The following is a 12,709-nucleotide window of genomic DNA, read 5'->3' as shown; positions in this document are numbered from 1 at the left end:
GATCGGACATTGATTATTTCAAGACATGATCTCCGGTTTGTGACTGTTCAGCATGTTCATTAGAAGAGGCTTGATATTTTTTACATCTCAAGATGTCTTCGTCTAATGACAAAATCATGTTTACTCTGTTGTCTTGTATTGGCAGTAGCATCATAAAAGTAAATGTCACTTGTACAATAGAGGGAGTGACTTTCTTTTATGCAAATCCCAAAAAGCAACAACTAAAACTAAGTCATGCAAGCAATACAAACATTGTCAAGCAACTTAGGGTAAAACTATTTCAAAGGTGAAATAAATTCGTCTTAAAATACTTATCTTTCAAGCAAGTGTTCCCAAAAGTGATTGAATATTCATAAGGCCTCTTTTTGTTCGGCGTGGCTGATTTTTCCATGCTTTCACCACGACGCAGTCATTACTGTGCATACGTACGAATATATTCTACTGCGTTACACATGCATGAATGCAGCAACATGAAACTCCCTCACAGTGAAAGGAGCATGTCTCGTGAATAAAGCAGTAAGGCTGACGGTATAATGTCAAGTGAGAGGGTAATTGAGTGTGCAGAGCTTGTCACATTACGGAGACCACCACACTGGATGGGCTCGGAATGACCGGAAAATAATGATGGCGCAGATACACACTGTATCAAGTAAAGCAAGTCCAAGTCTACATGGCTTTCTCAATTCTCAGCACACACTGTTGCAAAACCAAACAATACTAAATAATAATAAGTTAGTACCTTTTATATATTTATTTATTTATTTATTTTTTGTGCAATGTGGTTTTGTTGGCGGCACGGTGGGCGACTGGTTAGAACGTTAGCCTCACAGTTCTGATGACCCGGGTTCAATCCCCGGCCCCGCCTGTGTGGAGTTTGCATGTTCTCCCCGTGCCTGTGTGGGTTTTCTCCGGGCACTCCGGTTTCCTCCCACATCCCAAAAACATGCACGTTAATTGGAGACTCTAAATTGCCCGTAGGTGTGACTGTGAGTGCGAATGGTTGTTTGTTTGTATGTGCCCTGCGATTGGCTGGCAACCAGTTCAGGGTGTACCCCGCCTCCTGCCCGATGATGGCTGGGATGGGCTCCAGCGCACCCGTGACCCTAGTGAGGACAAGCGGCTCAGAAAATGGATGGATGGTGGTTTTGTTGCTCAGGTGTGTCCTATTCCAACTCCAAATAGTCTACACTCAATTCCAGTGACTTGGCCTGTGAAGGCTACATGTATATATTCCTATTTTTCCTATATTGTAACCAAGATAAAAAACCACAGAGCTGTCTATTGGTGACAAACAAGTAATTGTGAAGCTTAGAAAAAGAAGATGAATAATCAGTCAGAGCCAACAGGGACATCAAAAAGTACAGAGACGAGCCTTGAAAGAGACGCTGTTACCAAATTCATTTTAGTGATGAGGCAAAGATTAACCTTTTCCAAAGTGAAGGAAAGGATGTGAACATGATGACCCCGAACATACAAGCTCATCTGTGAAACTTGCGGCAGTACTGTCATGGCTTGGGCTTGCCTGCCTTTTTTTTTTGGGGTGGGGGCAGAGGGTGGGGAGTGTGGGGGGTTACAAGCTCATTACTCTTCATTGATGTAACACAATGTCAGCAGCAAAAATAAAGTCCAAAGTCTATAAAAACATTTTGTCTGCTAATTTAAAGAAAGACACAACCAAACTTACTGAGAGAGCAAGTTAAGAAAATGATTCTGTAAAAACACCAAAGTAGTTCACATCTTCAGAGGCAAGACAGGAAGGATTTTAAACGGGCAAAGTCAATCAGACCTAAACCCTATAGAGCAAATAACCTCTGTAGCGAGCGGACTGGTAGACAAAGCAAATCTGAGTGTGCATCATAAGCCAGCGCAAAGCACGATTTCCTCACACCAATGCTAGTTACCGGTAATCACTCTTAACAGGTATTGATTATGCCCGGTGGCATTTTAATATATTTAATTAAACCTGTTCTGCCAATTATATGCAAAGAAAACTTCACAGCTTGCTTGGGCCTGAGGTGAATTAGGCTATTTTTGTTTGATCAAATATCTACAACACGTAATTAGACACACCTAGAAAGTCAACTGAACATATGAAAAATAAACAAATTTATCACAAGTGAAAGACTGGCAACAACTATAGTACTTTACTAATTTTATGGTTTCTTTTGTCCGGTCCTGCCATGTGTTACAGACTAATTATCTTAGTCCATTTTAGAGTAATTGCCATATTTCCTTATATAGTGGAGAATGGATAGTGGAATAGAACATCTATTTGGGGGAAGCATTTCTAAGTTACTTGTGTAAACAAAAACAAAAAAAAACCTGAAATTTCTTTCAGGTCAGTGGTGAAATCTGAAGCAGCTTTTCTCTGGAATACTCCATTGCAAACAGCAATGCAACACTGTTCTTTTAACACTGTCAGCTCCAGTTTTACAGATGCTACTTGCTGTGTGTGTGTGTGTGTGGTGTGTCGTGGTATCAGTCACAGTAAAGGTGACTACAACTTTACAACAAATAAGGTGTCCTGTGTCAAAATGTAACTTGACATGTTATGTTTTTGACTGAAATAGCTTTTGGTTTCAGTAAACATGACGAATGTAGCAAATTCAATAAATTACTATTTTCAGTTCTTTAAAACCTGCCAAATGTCTTCAAACTCAGTTGCGCATACCAATTTGGAACAGTGCTTTTTAATTTTTTTATTTTCCCCCAAAAATACTGTTATCATTAGTAGATTTATTCAAAAACATTTAAATTATATTTTCAAGTTTGATTACTTGAAAATTAAGCTGACTGTCATTTGTATCAACTATAAAGGAAAATCAGAAATAATATAATTTGCATAATGTTTGGAATGTAGTGTATGCATTATTCAATTGTGGAGAGATACAGTAGCCTTAAACTCTTTTTCACCATTTCATTTTTCGTGATTTTTTTGGGTGAGGCTGAAACGAGGCCCAGAGACTCACTTGGACCCCTGCATGAGTCACCCCCTCCCCCACTATATAAGAACCGAGCGACTGCATTCACATCAGTGGTTATCTGGCACAACTGCGTCGTGCGGTTAGTTAGCTAAACAGTTAACTTACAATTCCATTGTAACATGCTGCCAAGTTTGTCCTGAGATTGTAGTCATATCTCTGTTGGGCCAATTATACATTATTCATGCACTCACTGTAGTAGTTTCGCCACTGCACGACTTGCCTATCTGTTGTTGACCAATACTGGCCACTCATGTACTTGAGAAGTACCTGCACCATTTGCACAATTGACATTGTTCCAGATTATCACACTACTAGTCATTTGAAACTGCTTAATTTCTTGAAGTCTCTGTGCCATCTGCAAAATGGTCACTGCACCAGACTATTGTTCTATTAGTCATTTCAAACTGCTCTAAATTGCTAGAGGACTTTGCATCATTTGCACAATTGTCCAAAAAATAAATAAAACATGTATTGGCATTACCACACTACTGGTTACCTCTTATTGCTCAGTGAGTTTTTATGTTTTTATGTCTCAAAAGTATTCACTGTCAATTGAATGTCTGTCGTCGTACTACAGCGGCTCCAACGACCGGAGAAAAATTATTTGTGTGTTTTTGAAATACTTGGCAAAGTGCGCGCATGTCACACAGAGAAAGACAGAAGAATGAAGAGGAAAAAAATAAGTCAGACCTGACAGCCAACCTGTGGAGTGAGACTTGCCGGTGCCATGGTCGCTTTAGAGCGCCTCGTTGTGGCTGCGTGGAAAAGCCCCGCCACACATTCAAGAACAGAGACTTTTTTTTCCACAGTTTTGAAGCCTCATTATTTATACTTGGTGATTTTTTAAAATCATTTAAACAGGCAGAATTGGAAACAACACTCTTCTCTGCGGTGTGTCAAATTTAGAAGACATTTACTTTTTCACTTTCACAAGAACACATCTAAGGTGCAGGGTTTATTTTTTCAAGTGAGCGATTAATTGAGCACAATACACAATACCGACAGACACCCACCAATGCAAAGCATTATACAAATGGGAATGTTTTTATTTTTACGACTATTACTAATTATAAATTTTATTCATGTGCACTATTCAAAGGCCCATGAGCAAGAAAATAGATTTTCGGGAGCTTGGTTGAAGTCTTTTCTTCCTCCCTGGCTAGTAAGACCAGGTCAGCCATTTACCTCACATTAAACTAAAGTCTACTTAATGCTTATATGTAGTTGTGGATGGTGACAATGATAATGACTAAACCAGGTCAGAGAGCTGCAGTTGGAAACCAAATTAAAAGAAAGTAGTTCTCACCCTAGTGCCTACATGACAGGTAGGAGATAAGGGACACTCAACTATTTCTTGTAAATTAATAGTATACATTTACATATATTTTTTTGTGTGCTGATAACATGGCAGAATTTATATCACCTAAACGCAAACCCTTATTAATTGTACTGTGTGCTTCAGTGTGATCTGGGTGTTTCATTCTTGAATTGTTTCCTTTTGTTTGATTATAATTTTTACATTTAAGTTTATTTAACAGAATATTATATTGATAGCTAAACTCGGTAATGCCTCATAGGATGTCCATAAGCATCTAAGAACGACATTTTCTAAGGACACGCACGTCATAGCTCATCAATAAGCCATTGGGGGTTTGGTGCCTTGCTTAAGGGCATCTTGTAAATCCTCTGAAAATAATAAATAAAAATAACTGTTTAAATTTACATTTTGTTGTAAAAGACCTACCACTGGACTTGTCACCAGCCAATCACAGGGCACATATAGAAAAACAGTAATTCACACTCACATTCATACCGATGGAAAATTCAGTTTCGATTACCCAAAGCAGACATTTGGCGAGGAAGCAGACATTTGGCGAGAGAAATGGGACGATGTCCACCCTACACTTGCAACCAGCCAATTACATTGAACTTCTCAGCAAATTAAGAACAATTGCCCTGTGCCGAGATTCCAAAACGCAACCTCAGAATTTTGAGACGGACACGATAACCACACTTGCTGTAAAGACATATTTTTACGCACTATTTTCAGTTTACGAACAGTCGTGGCATAGCCGCGGAAGGCTCGGAACTTTGTGCTTTTTTCCTGTGTCGCATAAACATCACTGGCTCCGTGCTTCAAGTATCTTTGTTTTTGTTTTGCCTAAAATGGCTGCCACATCCCACAGTGCAACGCAAAAGCTGCACTGCATTGTGGGAGGTGGTGTCCATTTAGGGCTAACAGTAACCACATTGAACTTAAACATTACTGTACCCGAATAAGGCGAAGACACCGCACAGCGCTTTTGCTAGCGAACCCACTCATCATCAGAAATTGTGTTTTCACCTTTTTCTATATTGCACAGCATTTATGTTTGATTACACAATGATCAAAATAAGGTAAACACAATGTTGTTCTGCGACCGGAACGGATAAGTTGCATTTCAACTCATTTCAATGGAAACATGACCTCGGTTTGCAAACCGAAACCGGTTTGACAACATATTTCTGTGCTGAGAGGACATTTAAATGTTACTACCTCGTGCTTCTGGTTATGACATCACCTATGTCTTTATGGGACCGTTTGCGAGCTTTTGAATATTATTTTACAATCGTTTCCGCTTTCCTCCATCCCCCCCCCCCCCCCCCCCCCAAGCACTCAGACTGCCAGCATCTTATTTATGGTCGTAAACATTGTTTGTGTTTGCATGATCTCAACAGGTCACAATGACGGTCAAAGCAGACAAAATAAATTTGACAAATATCTCAGTTGATCACTCAAAAAAACAAAGAGATGCTAGCCCTCACCAGAGATTGTCTGGGTTCACTTTTCCACCCCCTCACACAAAAGTTTCACATCCTCCTGTTGTGCACATGGTTACCCATCCAAACATCTGCTGATAGAAGTCCATAACACAAGTAAACCAACATAAGGTCAGCTCAAGTTCAAACACGTCATGCAGGGACAACTTTATGAAGGTGTCTCTTATAAAACTGAAAAGCCTTTCCAGTTTTGGTTTTTGAAACCTTCTCTGCTTGGAGTCCATTAATCTCTTTTCATGTGCACCACTGCACTTTGCTCTCTTAAGAGCTATCTACTACCTGCACGACAAATATAGAACGTACGTCTCGTCTGTTTGAAAAGCATCTTTGCCCTACATTTGGGATGTAGAATGGAGACTATAACAATGCCAATAATGCTTAAACAACGAGTAAATATGATGTAACCAGATATGTCCACACATACAGGGGCTACACCAACAGTCAACAAACAGGGGAAATGTGCTAAAATGGGCCACAAATGTATTTTAAAGGTCATGCATCATTTGTATTTAGAGAAAAAACAGCAATAATATGTACAAGAGTGGAGAGTATAAACATCTACATGAAGAACACCCGTAGAACCATTGCAAGGTGACAGACAGACTACACAGGGGTTCAGCGATGAAAGCAGTGCTGTACATTCAAATGTAATAATTCATTTGGAAATGATTGATTTTTCCTTAATCTGAATGTTTCTTGATTTGGATAACTTTTTTTCCCTCTTCTTCTTCAAGTATCTCAGGTTAATCACTAACCTGTTTCAGGCACCTCGCCTCCCTTCCTCCGATCCACTTGTGTTGTGATGCTCTCATACTCCAGCTGGGTCCCCCAGAACAAGCAGCCCGGTGAAGGACTGACTCCTGCCACGAAAAGAGAGAAAGACAGGAAAAAAACAGCGAAAGTAAAAGCAGCGGGGGGGTGGGGGGGGGGGGGGTAAAGAGAGAAAGAGAGAGAGAGAGAGAGAGAGAAAGGGGTGGGGCGGTTGGAGTGAGAGGTGTGACCGATGCTGCCATCCACTGGTCATTTACGTTTGCCATAGCTGTACGTGGTCCTCAATGTTTTTTTATTTTTATTTTATTTAATTATTTTTTTTACACCAACTACTAAAACTACGGAAACGTATTGCTGTCACACCAAAAACAAACAAACAAAAAAAAAGGTTCACTATCACTTTATCATGTGATACGTTTCATGTTATAACATGATATGGTTCACGTTATAATGTGATAAATTACACGTTATAACGTGAATAATTTCATATTATAATGCGAAAAGTTTCACGTTACTTTTCATGTTCTAACATTAAATTTTTCGCGTTATAACGTATAATTGATCACGTTCTAACATGAAACGTAACACGTTATAACGTGATAGTGAACTTTTTTTTTTTTTTTGGTGTGGCAGCAATACGCTTCCGTACTAAAACAACAGCTCTCGAAAAAAAAAACAACAGCTCTCGAAGTACTACCATAGACAAAAATTAAAATACAGTAGCATGGTCGGCCGAAGTGTTGATAAAAAAAACTAAAAAAAATTAAAAAGCTTGATTCCTAAAAAGTATCATATTATCGTAAGCCACTGTAGTTTACAGTGGCTTACGATAATATGATACTTTTTATTAGAATGTTAATTCTAATTCAACTCGCATCCAAGCACTGCACACACATACTCCTTGCCTTGAGCCATTGTAAGCTTAACAAATATACCTTTGCGTTTCATCTGAAATGCTACTTTTTTCCTTTACGCTTTCATTTTTGACGTCGCAACTGTATGGAATCAAATTTGTGCCAAAAAGATTCAAACAAGACTTTTTAAATCGCAAACGTGCCAATTTTGTTTTTTTCTTGCGATGACGACTTTTGCGCTTGCATTGCTTTTTGGGGGGATTCTGTTATCCCCCTGTTTCTGTCTAAAAAATGTCAACATTTTAAGAACTCCACTTCTAACTTGAGAAAACACGTTGTAGGTAGGCTATCTGTATGTAATCTCTGCCTGGTTAGCCTAAGGTTTCAAAATTTTTAGACCATTTATCGAGGCATAAAATGTGCCTTAATTATTTTTATTAATGTTCATTATTGTTTTAGTTAAAGTGATTTTGTTGGGCAATATCTTAAGTTGCACATTCTTAGATTTTTGTCCATTTGAAAATTTAAAATGATAAACCAGATGTATCATATGCTACTCAACAGTTACTCAGTACTTGGGTAGTTATTTTATTTTTTTCAGTGAGTACTTAATTATTTGGAAGATTACTTTTTTACGTTTTGACTCATCTCATGCTAAAGTAACAGTACTCTTACTTGAGTACAATTTCTGGTTACTCCAAGACAGAAGTCCTTACCAAGTGATTCAGAACGTTATGTGCATGATCAGTGCACTGCTGACCTCTTGTGGCCACAATCCACACACCATGGTCTTCAATGACACTGTTCCTACTGGTTCAAAACTACAATAGTCAGTCCATTTTGCCTCACTTCCTGTTTCACACAAAAGAAGACATTTGGATGGAATATGCTCTATGCTCCATAAAGCAGGTCCAAAGAAATATTGTGTTGGCTACCCAGGTGCAAGGCAGTTAGACAAAATAAACGCAAATGTAATTCCCACTTTATAAGCTAAAAAAAGCTGATTTTTTTTTTTTAAAAAGCCCTTTCAGAGAGTTGCCTGTGAATATTCTCATTCATCCAGGCCATTTCATTCACAGGGACTTGAATCGATCGCAACGGGACTGTTCTGGTTGTCTTAGAAGGCATCTGTTCATGCAACAAGGCGTCGTTACGACAACCTAGCCTGAGTTGGTGTGGAGAAACTCAACTATTTATGCTCCAAGTTAGAGCCACGCCCCAAACAACGAGCTGTAAAATTCTTTTGGAATGCAAAAATTGGGACCGTTAGAATGCCTGGCAGAGAGGCCATTAGGTCATTAGGTGGAAACTCCCTCACTAATATTCCACTCAGTTGGAAAGTGGTAGTGGAGCCGCTTCACAGCCAAGCAGGCCACGTTTTTGTGTTATTTGTTGGGGGCAGAATTATGGAGTTTGTGTGGAATGGATGAAAGAACGAGATTCTAAGTGGGAGATAAGTGGTGTAGTAAGCTCCTCCTCTGTTTTGGGATGGTCTTCACATAGATCTCTCACTCCTCTTTCAAACTGTCCTCCCTGTCCAGAACATGCATAGTTGTCCTCAAAAGAGTGCTGCATCTCTAGGAGGTCCAGGCACACAGCTGAGTCTTGACCTGTTTGTGTTGTGCCATTTGCCTGCTCAGTGGTTGCTTGATTTCACCAATGTACTCTATGTACCTGGGCATTCCTCACTGCACTTGACCGCATACACCAGATTGCTTTTTAATGTTTGAAACAGCATTATAAACAATTCACTTGAGATGGAAGAAATGAGCCCCATATTTAAAGATGATGTGATTAGTGCCATGACAGACGTCACATATATGCATACACAGTATACAGCACAAAATCCCAGTGTTACACGTGTTGAGGAAGATTTTTTTTCTTCCTTATAAATAACTGAAATGCATTCCAACTCCCCTGAGATTGTTGCAAGGATAAATAGGTGTCCACATATGACAGAGCCCAAAGGTGAAACTTGGAAGTGAGACGTGAGCTTTTCTGCACACGTGTGAAAGGGTCACGACTCGGGCTCCAGGCGTGGCAGCACAGGGAGGATGAGGTTACCGAATGACGAGTCCTGAGTGATGAAGAAGCCTGACGAGTGTGTGTGCGCGTGCTGCGGGAAAAGACAGTGAAGAAAACTGCAGACTACATCCAGCGTTTTCAACATTCTACACAAAAGCTTCCTAACATAATGCTTTACCTGCAAGGCTGCTTTCTGCTGGGCAACAATGTGCTGCTGCTCTGCACTATCCCGGAAGTCCTTCATGTTGTGACGGGATATTGAAATGCTGTGGAATAAATGGAAGACAGTCTGATAGATGGATAGTTACTTCAGTTTATTATCATATACTGTATGACCCCAACTGATGTAAATGTGGAAACAGTGATGAACAAAGCCATTATGTTTATATCTTATCTTGAAAGATTTTTTTTTTTTTTTTTGCTGGAGCCTTTCGCAGCTGACTTTTGGCGAGAGGTATACACCCTGGATGGGTTGCCAGCCAATCGCGCGCAGTTAACTAATATTCAAACATTATATTTTTTGTTATGGGCCCATTTTACTTGACATCTTACCTGTCAATCCTAGTGCAATGAACTACGACTGGTGCCGTCTCACACCACATGATGATAATATATGTAGCTGTATTGCAGTTTTTATGGTTACCTTATTTCACGACACGGGCACAGTATGAAACTCCGTATGATGCAGTACACTTCTACACTACTAACCTATTGCTAAATGATCAAAATCCCTGACAGTGTCAAAATAATATGATTGTAATATGAATTTATTACCATCATTGTCAATATTGGAAATTAAATCTTTTATCTGTGTGTTCTTATTTCATTACATATGGGCAGGTAATAGTACCAATAACAGGTATCAGCATTGAGCCTATGCTGCCCTTATTTCAAGGTACTGCATCGGGTTCTCATGAAGGCTGTCGATACCAGCCACCGATATTTAAGGTCCCCAAAACTTTGACATTGAATAAGTTCTTCTCGCCAGTAGTTAGCACTAAATTGCGGCAGTTTGAAACGTCGGCGAATTCATCATGTGCGTCAGAAAGAAAGAAACAGATCTTTGTTCGCAATCATCAGTCATTGTGTTAATTAAAACTGTATTAAAAATACTAGTGGTACCGGAAATCTGTACCGGTGAGTACTCAAGAGTGAATACTTGTACTGATATCGGTCTTAAAAAAAAAAAAAAAAAGTGTTAATGAACATCCCTACATTTCATTATTGAAAACTCAAGATGCTATTCTACCAGTACACATTTCTTGATTGGCTTCAAGTCCTAAATACTGTAGTAAAAGCTCCATGATTGTGACTTTGGTGGTGAGATCTCCTGCTACCTGGCTCCTGGAGTGCTGATGGACTGATTCTGCATTAACCGTTTCCTCTCTTTCTCCAGCTCGGCCAGGATTTGTACTCTGGCCTTGTTCGGGAAGACTGCGTCGTGTAAAAAGACACAAACAAGAATGGCAAAATTAGCACCAACGAGCATCCCTAATACAGAGAGAGCACCGCAAGGCTATTTCATAAAACACACTGATTATACACAGGATATTTACAATATCTGCAATTATTCACAGCATGCAGAAACAGATTATTATACCAGCACTTTAAAATAGACAGATGAAGAAAGTGTACGTAGTTGTAATGACATTTTCACTGAAAGGAGACAGCACATTATGCTATTTTTCCCCCATTATTTAAAACAGTGTTCAGGTGTCTTAATAAAAGGTCCCTTCTTCTGTCAGAATAAATAGCCTGTAACTCGACTGGAGGCATATAAATTATGTGGTGTCTCAATCTGAACACTAGGTGGCTCCATGTAAAAGGAATTGGAGCGTCTGGTGGAAACAAGTATACCGATATCATGTTACCTCTGTGTCTTAACTACAAATTAAAGCGAGTAAAAAGAAATACAAGACTGCTTTTGATATTACCACAAATTATACAGTGAAATTGTGACAGCATAACTGTCGTGATCCTTTATTAAACCATCAATTACTTCCCTTTACTCAATGTGCCAATATAATAATTATATTTCTTTAAAAAACAAACAAACAAAAAAACCGAATTGTGATATAATTTTATTTTAATAATTTTTTTTTTTTTTTAGGTAATAGCGCCCTCAAACCAAATTTCCCCGCCCGTGGCTTGACAGCTAAAATCCTTCACTTTTAAGCGGCCGTCTAAAACACTACGTCAAAGTAAAAAGGTCAACTAAGCGGCCACTTGTCGTCAGATTACCAAAAGGAGTACTTGCTGTCAAGAGATTGGGGTGAGTTGTTGCCCATTTGCACGAGCCAGGACCGCCCCCTCAAAACAGAGTGATTTCAACCACGGTGTTTAAAGTGGATTCTTACTGTAATGTAAATCGTGATCTTTGAGGTATCTTGACAAAAGGCACAAAGGGAAGTGTTTTAAATTGTGACAAAAAGGCATAATGTCTTATTTAACAAAATGGGTACATACAGAATTTGCAAATGTATAAATAAAATAAAAACTGGCAAATATCACAGAAGACCTTTTGATATCATAATGAACCACACGTGTACGCTGATTAGCCAAGTAATGTCAATAATGCACGAAAAATTTAGTTGTTGTGCAAAACGTTAGCGTTCAAAATTTCTCCGATTATTTTGCTGCCGGCTTCAATGTTTTAATTAGTTTATCAGTACAAAGAGAATACATGTCAAGATAGTAACACTACGCCTCCGAGGCAGGCAAAGTCCCGACAAAGAACTATCGCGGTAAAGAGTCATTTTGTCGTAGTGCCGGCGAAAATAGTCAACGTACCTGGTCCTGAAGGATTAGCAGCCATGTCGTCGACGATAAAACTGAGAAAAATACAAATACAAAAACATATACCGTCGGATTTACGTGGTAGTTTCACCCCTGTCCGGCCGGCGTTCCTCGTTGTGTCTGACTAACGATCGTAAACTGTGCAGGGTGATCTCAGGACGCCGCAGTTAGGTGTCTGTGGTAATGCCTTATCAAAATACGGAACATTTTACATCAAATAATAATAATAATACATTTATATCACATATATTATAAAACACTAATACTATAAAAGTAATGTACATTAAAATAAGTCACAATGATTTTAAGACATTTTCATTACGACCATGCAGTTATGCTTACGTTTTAATGTGCATAAATACCTCTTGACGGCACAATTGTCTTTATTGCACATTGATAAATGTTAAGTGTTCGGTTTGTTAGTTGTTAAACGCTTCGTTGCCAGACGCGATGTTTACT

At 39.1% G+C, this 12,709-nt stretch overlaps 2 protein-coding genes across 2 annotated transcripts in view; both read right to left on the bottom strand.

Moving 5' to 3' along the window:
• Positions 1–6,695, bottom strand: part of si:dkey-247m21.3 (5-hydroxytryptamine receptor 4) — a 40,319-nt gene extending 33,624 nt beyond the window's left edge. Inside the window, exon 1 of the mRNA XM_061698323.1 lies at positions 6,560–6,695. The gene's annotated coding sequence lies outside the window, so the exon portion shown is untranslated. The remainder of the gene's footprint in view (positions 1–6,559) is intronic.
• Positions 6,696–9,134: 2,439 nt separating this feature from the next.
• LOC133413747 (SOSS complex subunit C-like) lies at positions 9,135–12,629 on the bottom strand. Its single transcript, XM_061698487.1, has 5 exons — positions 12,593–12,629; positions 12,245–12,285; positions 10,792–10,888; positions 9,633–9,720; positions 9,135–9,545 (listed from the first exon to the last, which is right to left on the bottom strand). The coding sequence occupies exons 1-5, from the start codon at positions 12,604–12,606 to the stop codon at positions 9,447–9,449; spliced, it is 339 nt and encodes a 112-aa protein (XP_061554471.1). The 5' UTR covers positions 12,607–12,629; the 3' UTR covers positions 9,135–9,446.
• Positions 12,630–12,709: the final 80 nt, after the last annotated feature.

The sequence above is a fragment of the Phycodurus eques genome, chromosome 15, assembly GCF_024500275.1.
Source record: "Phycodurus eques isolate BA_2022a chromosome 15, UOR_Pequ_1.1, whole genome shotgun sequence".
Taxonomy (NCBI): domain Eukaryota; kingdom Metazoa; phylum Chordata; class Actinopteri; order Syngnathiformes; family Syngnathidae; genus Phycodurus; species Phycodurus eques.
The sequence above is the reverse complement of the archived record's forward strand: the minus strand, read 5'-3'. Positions and strand labels throughout refer to the sequence as shown.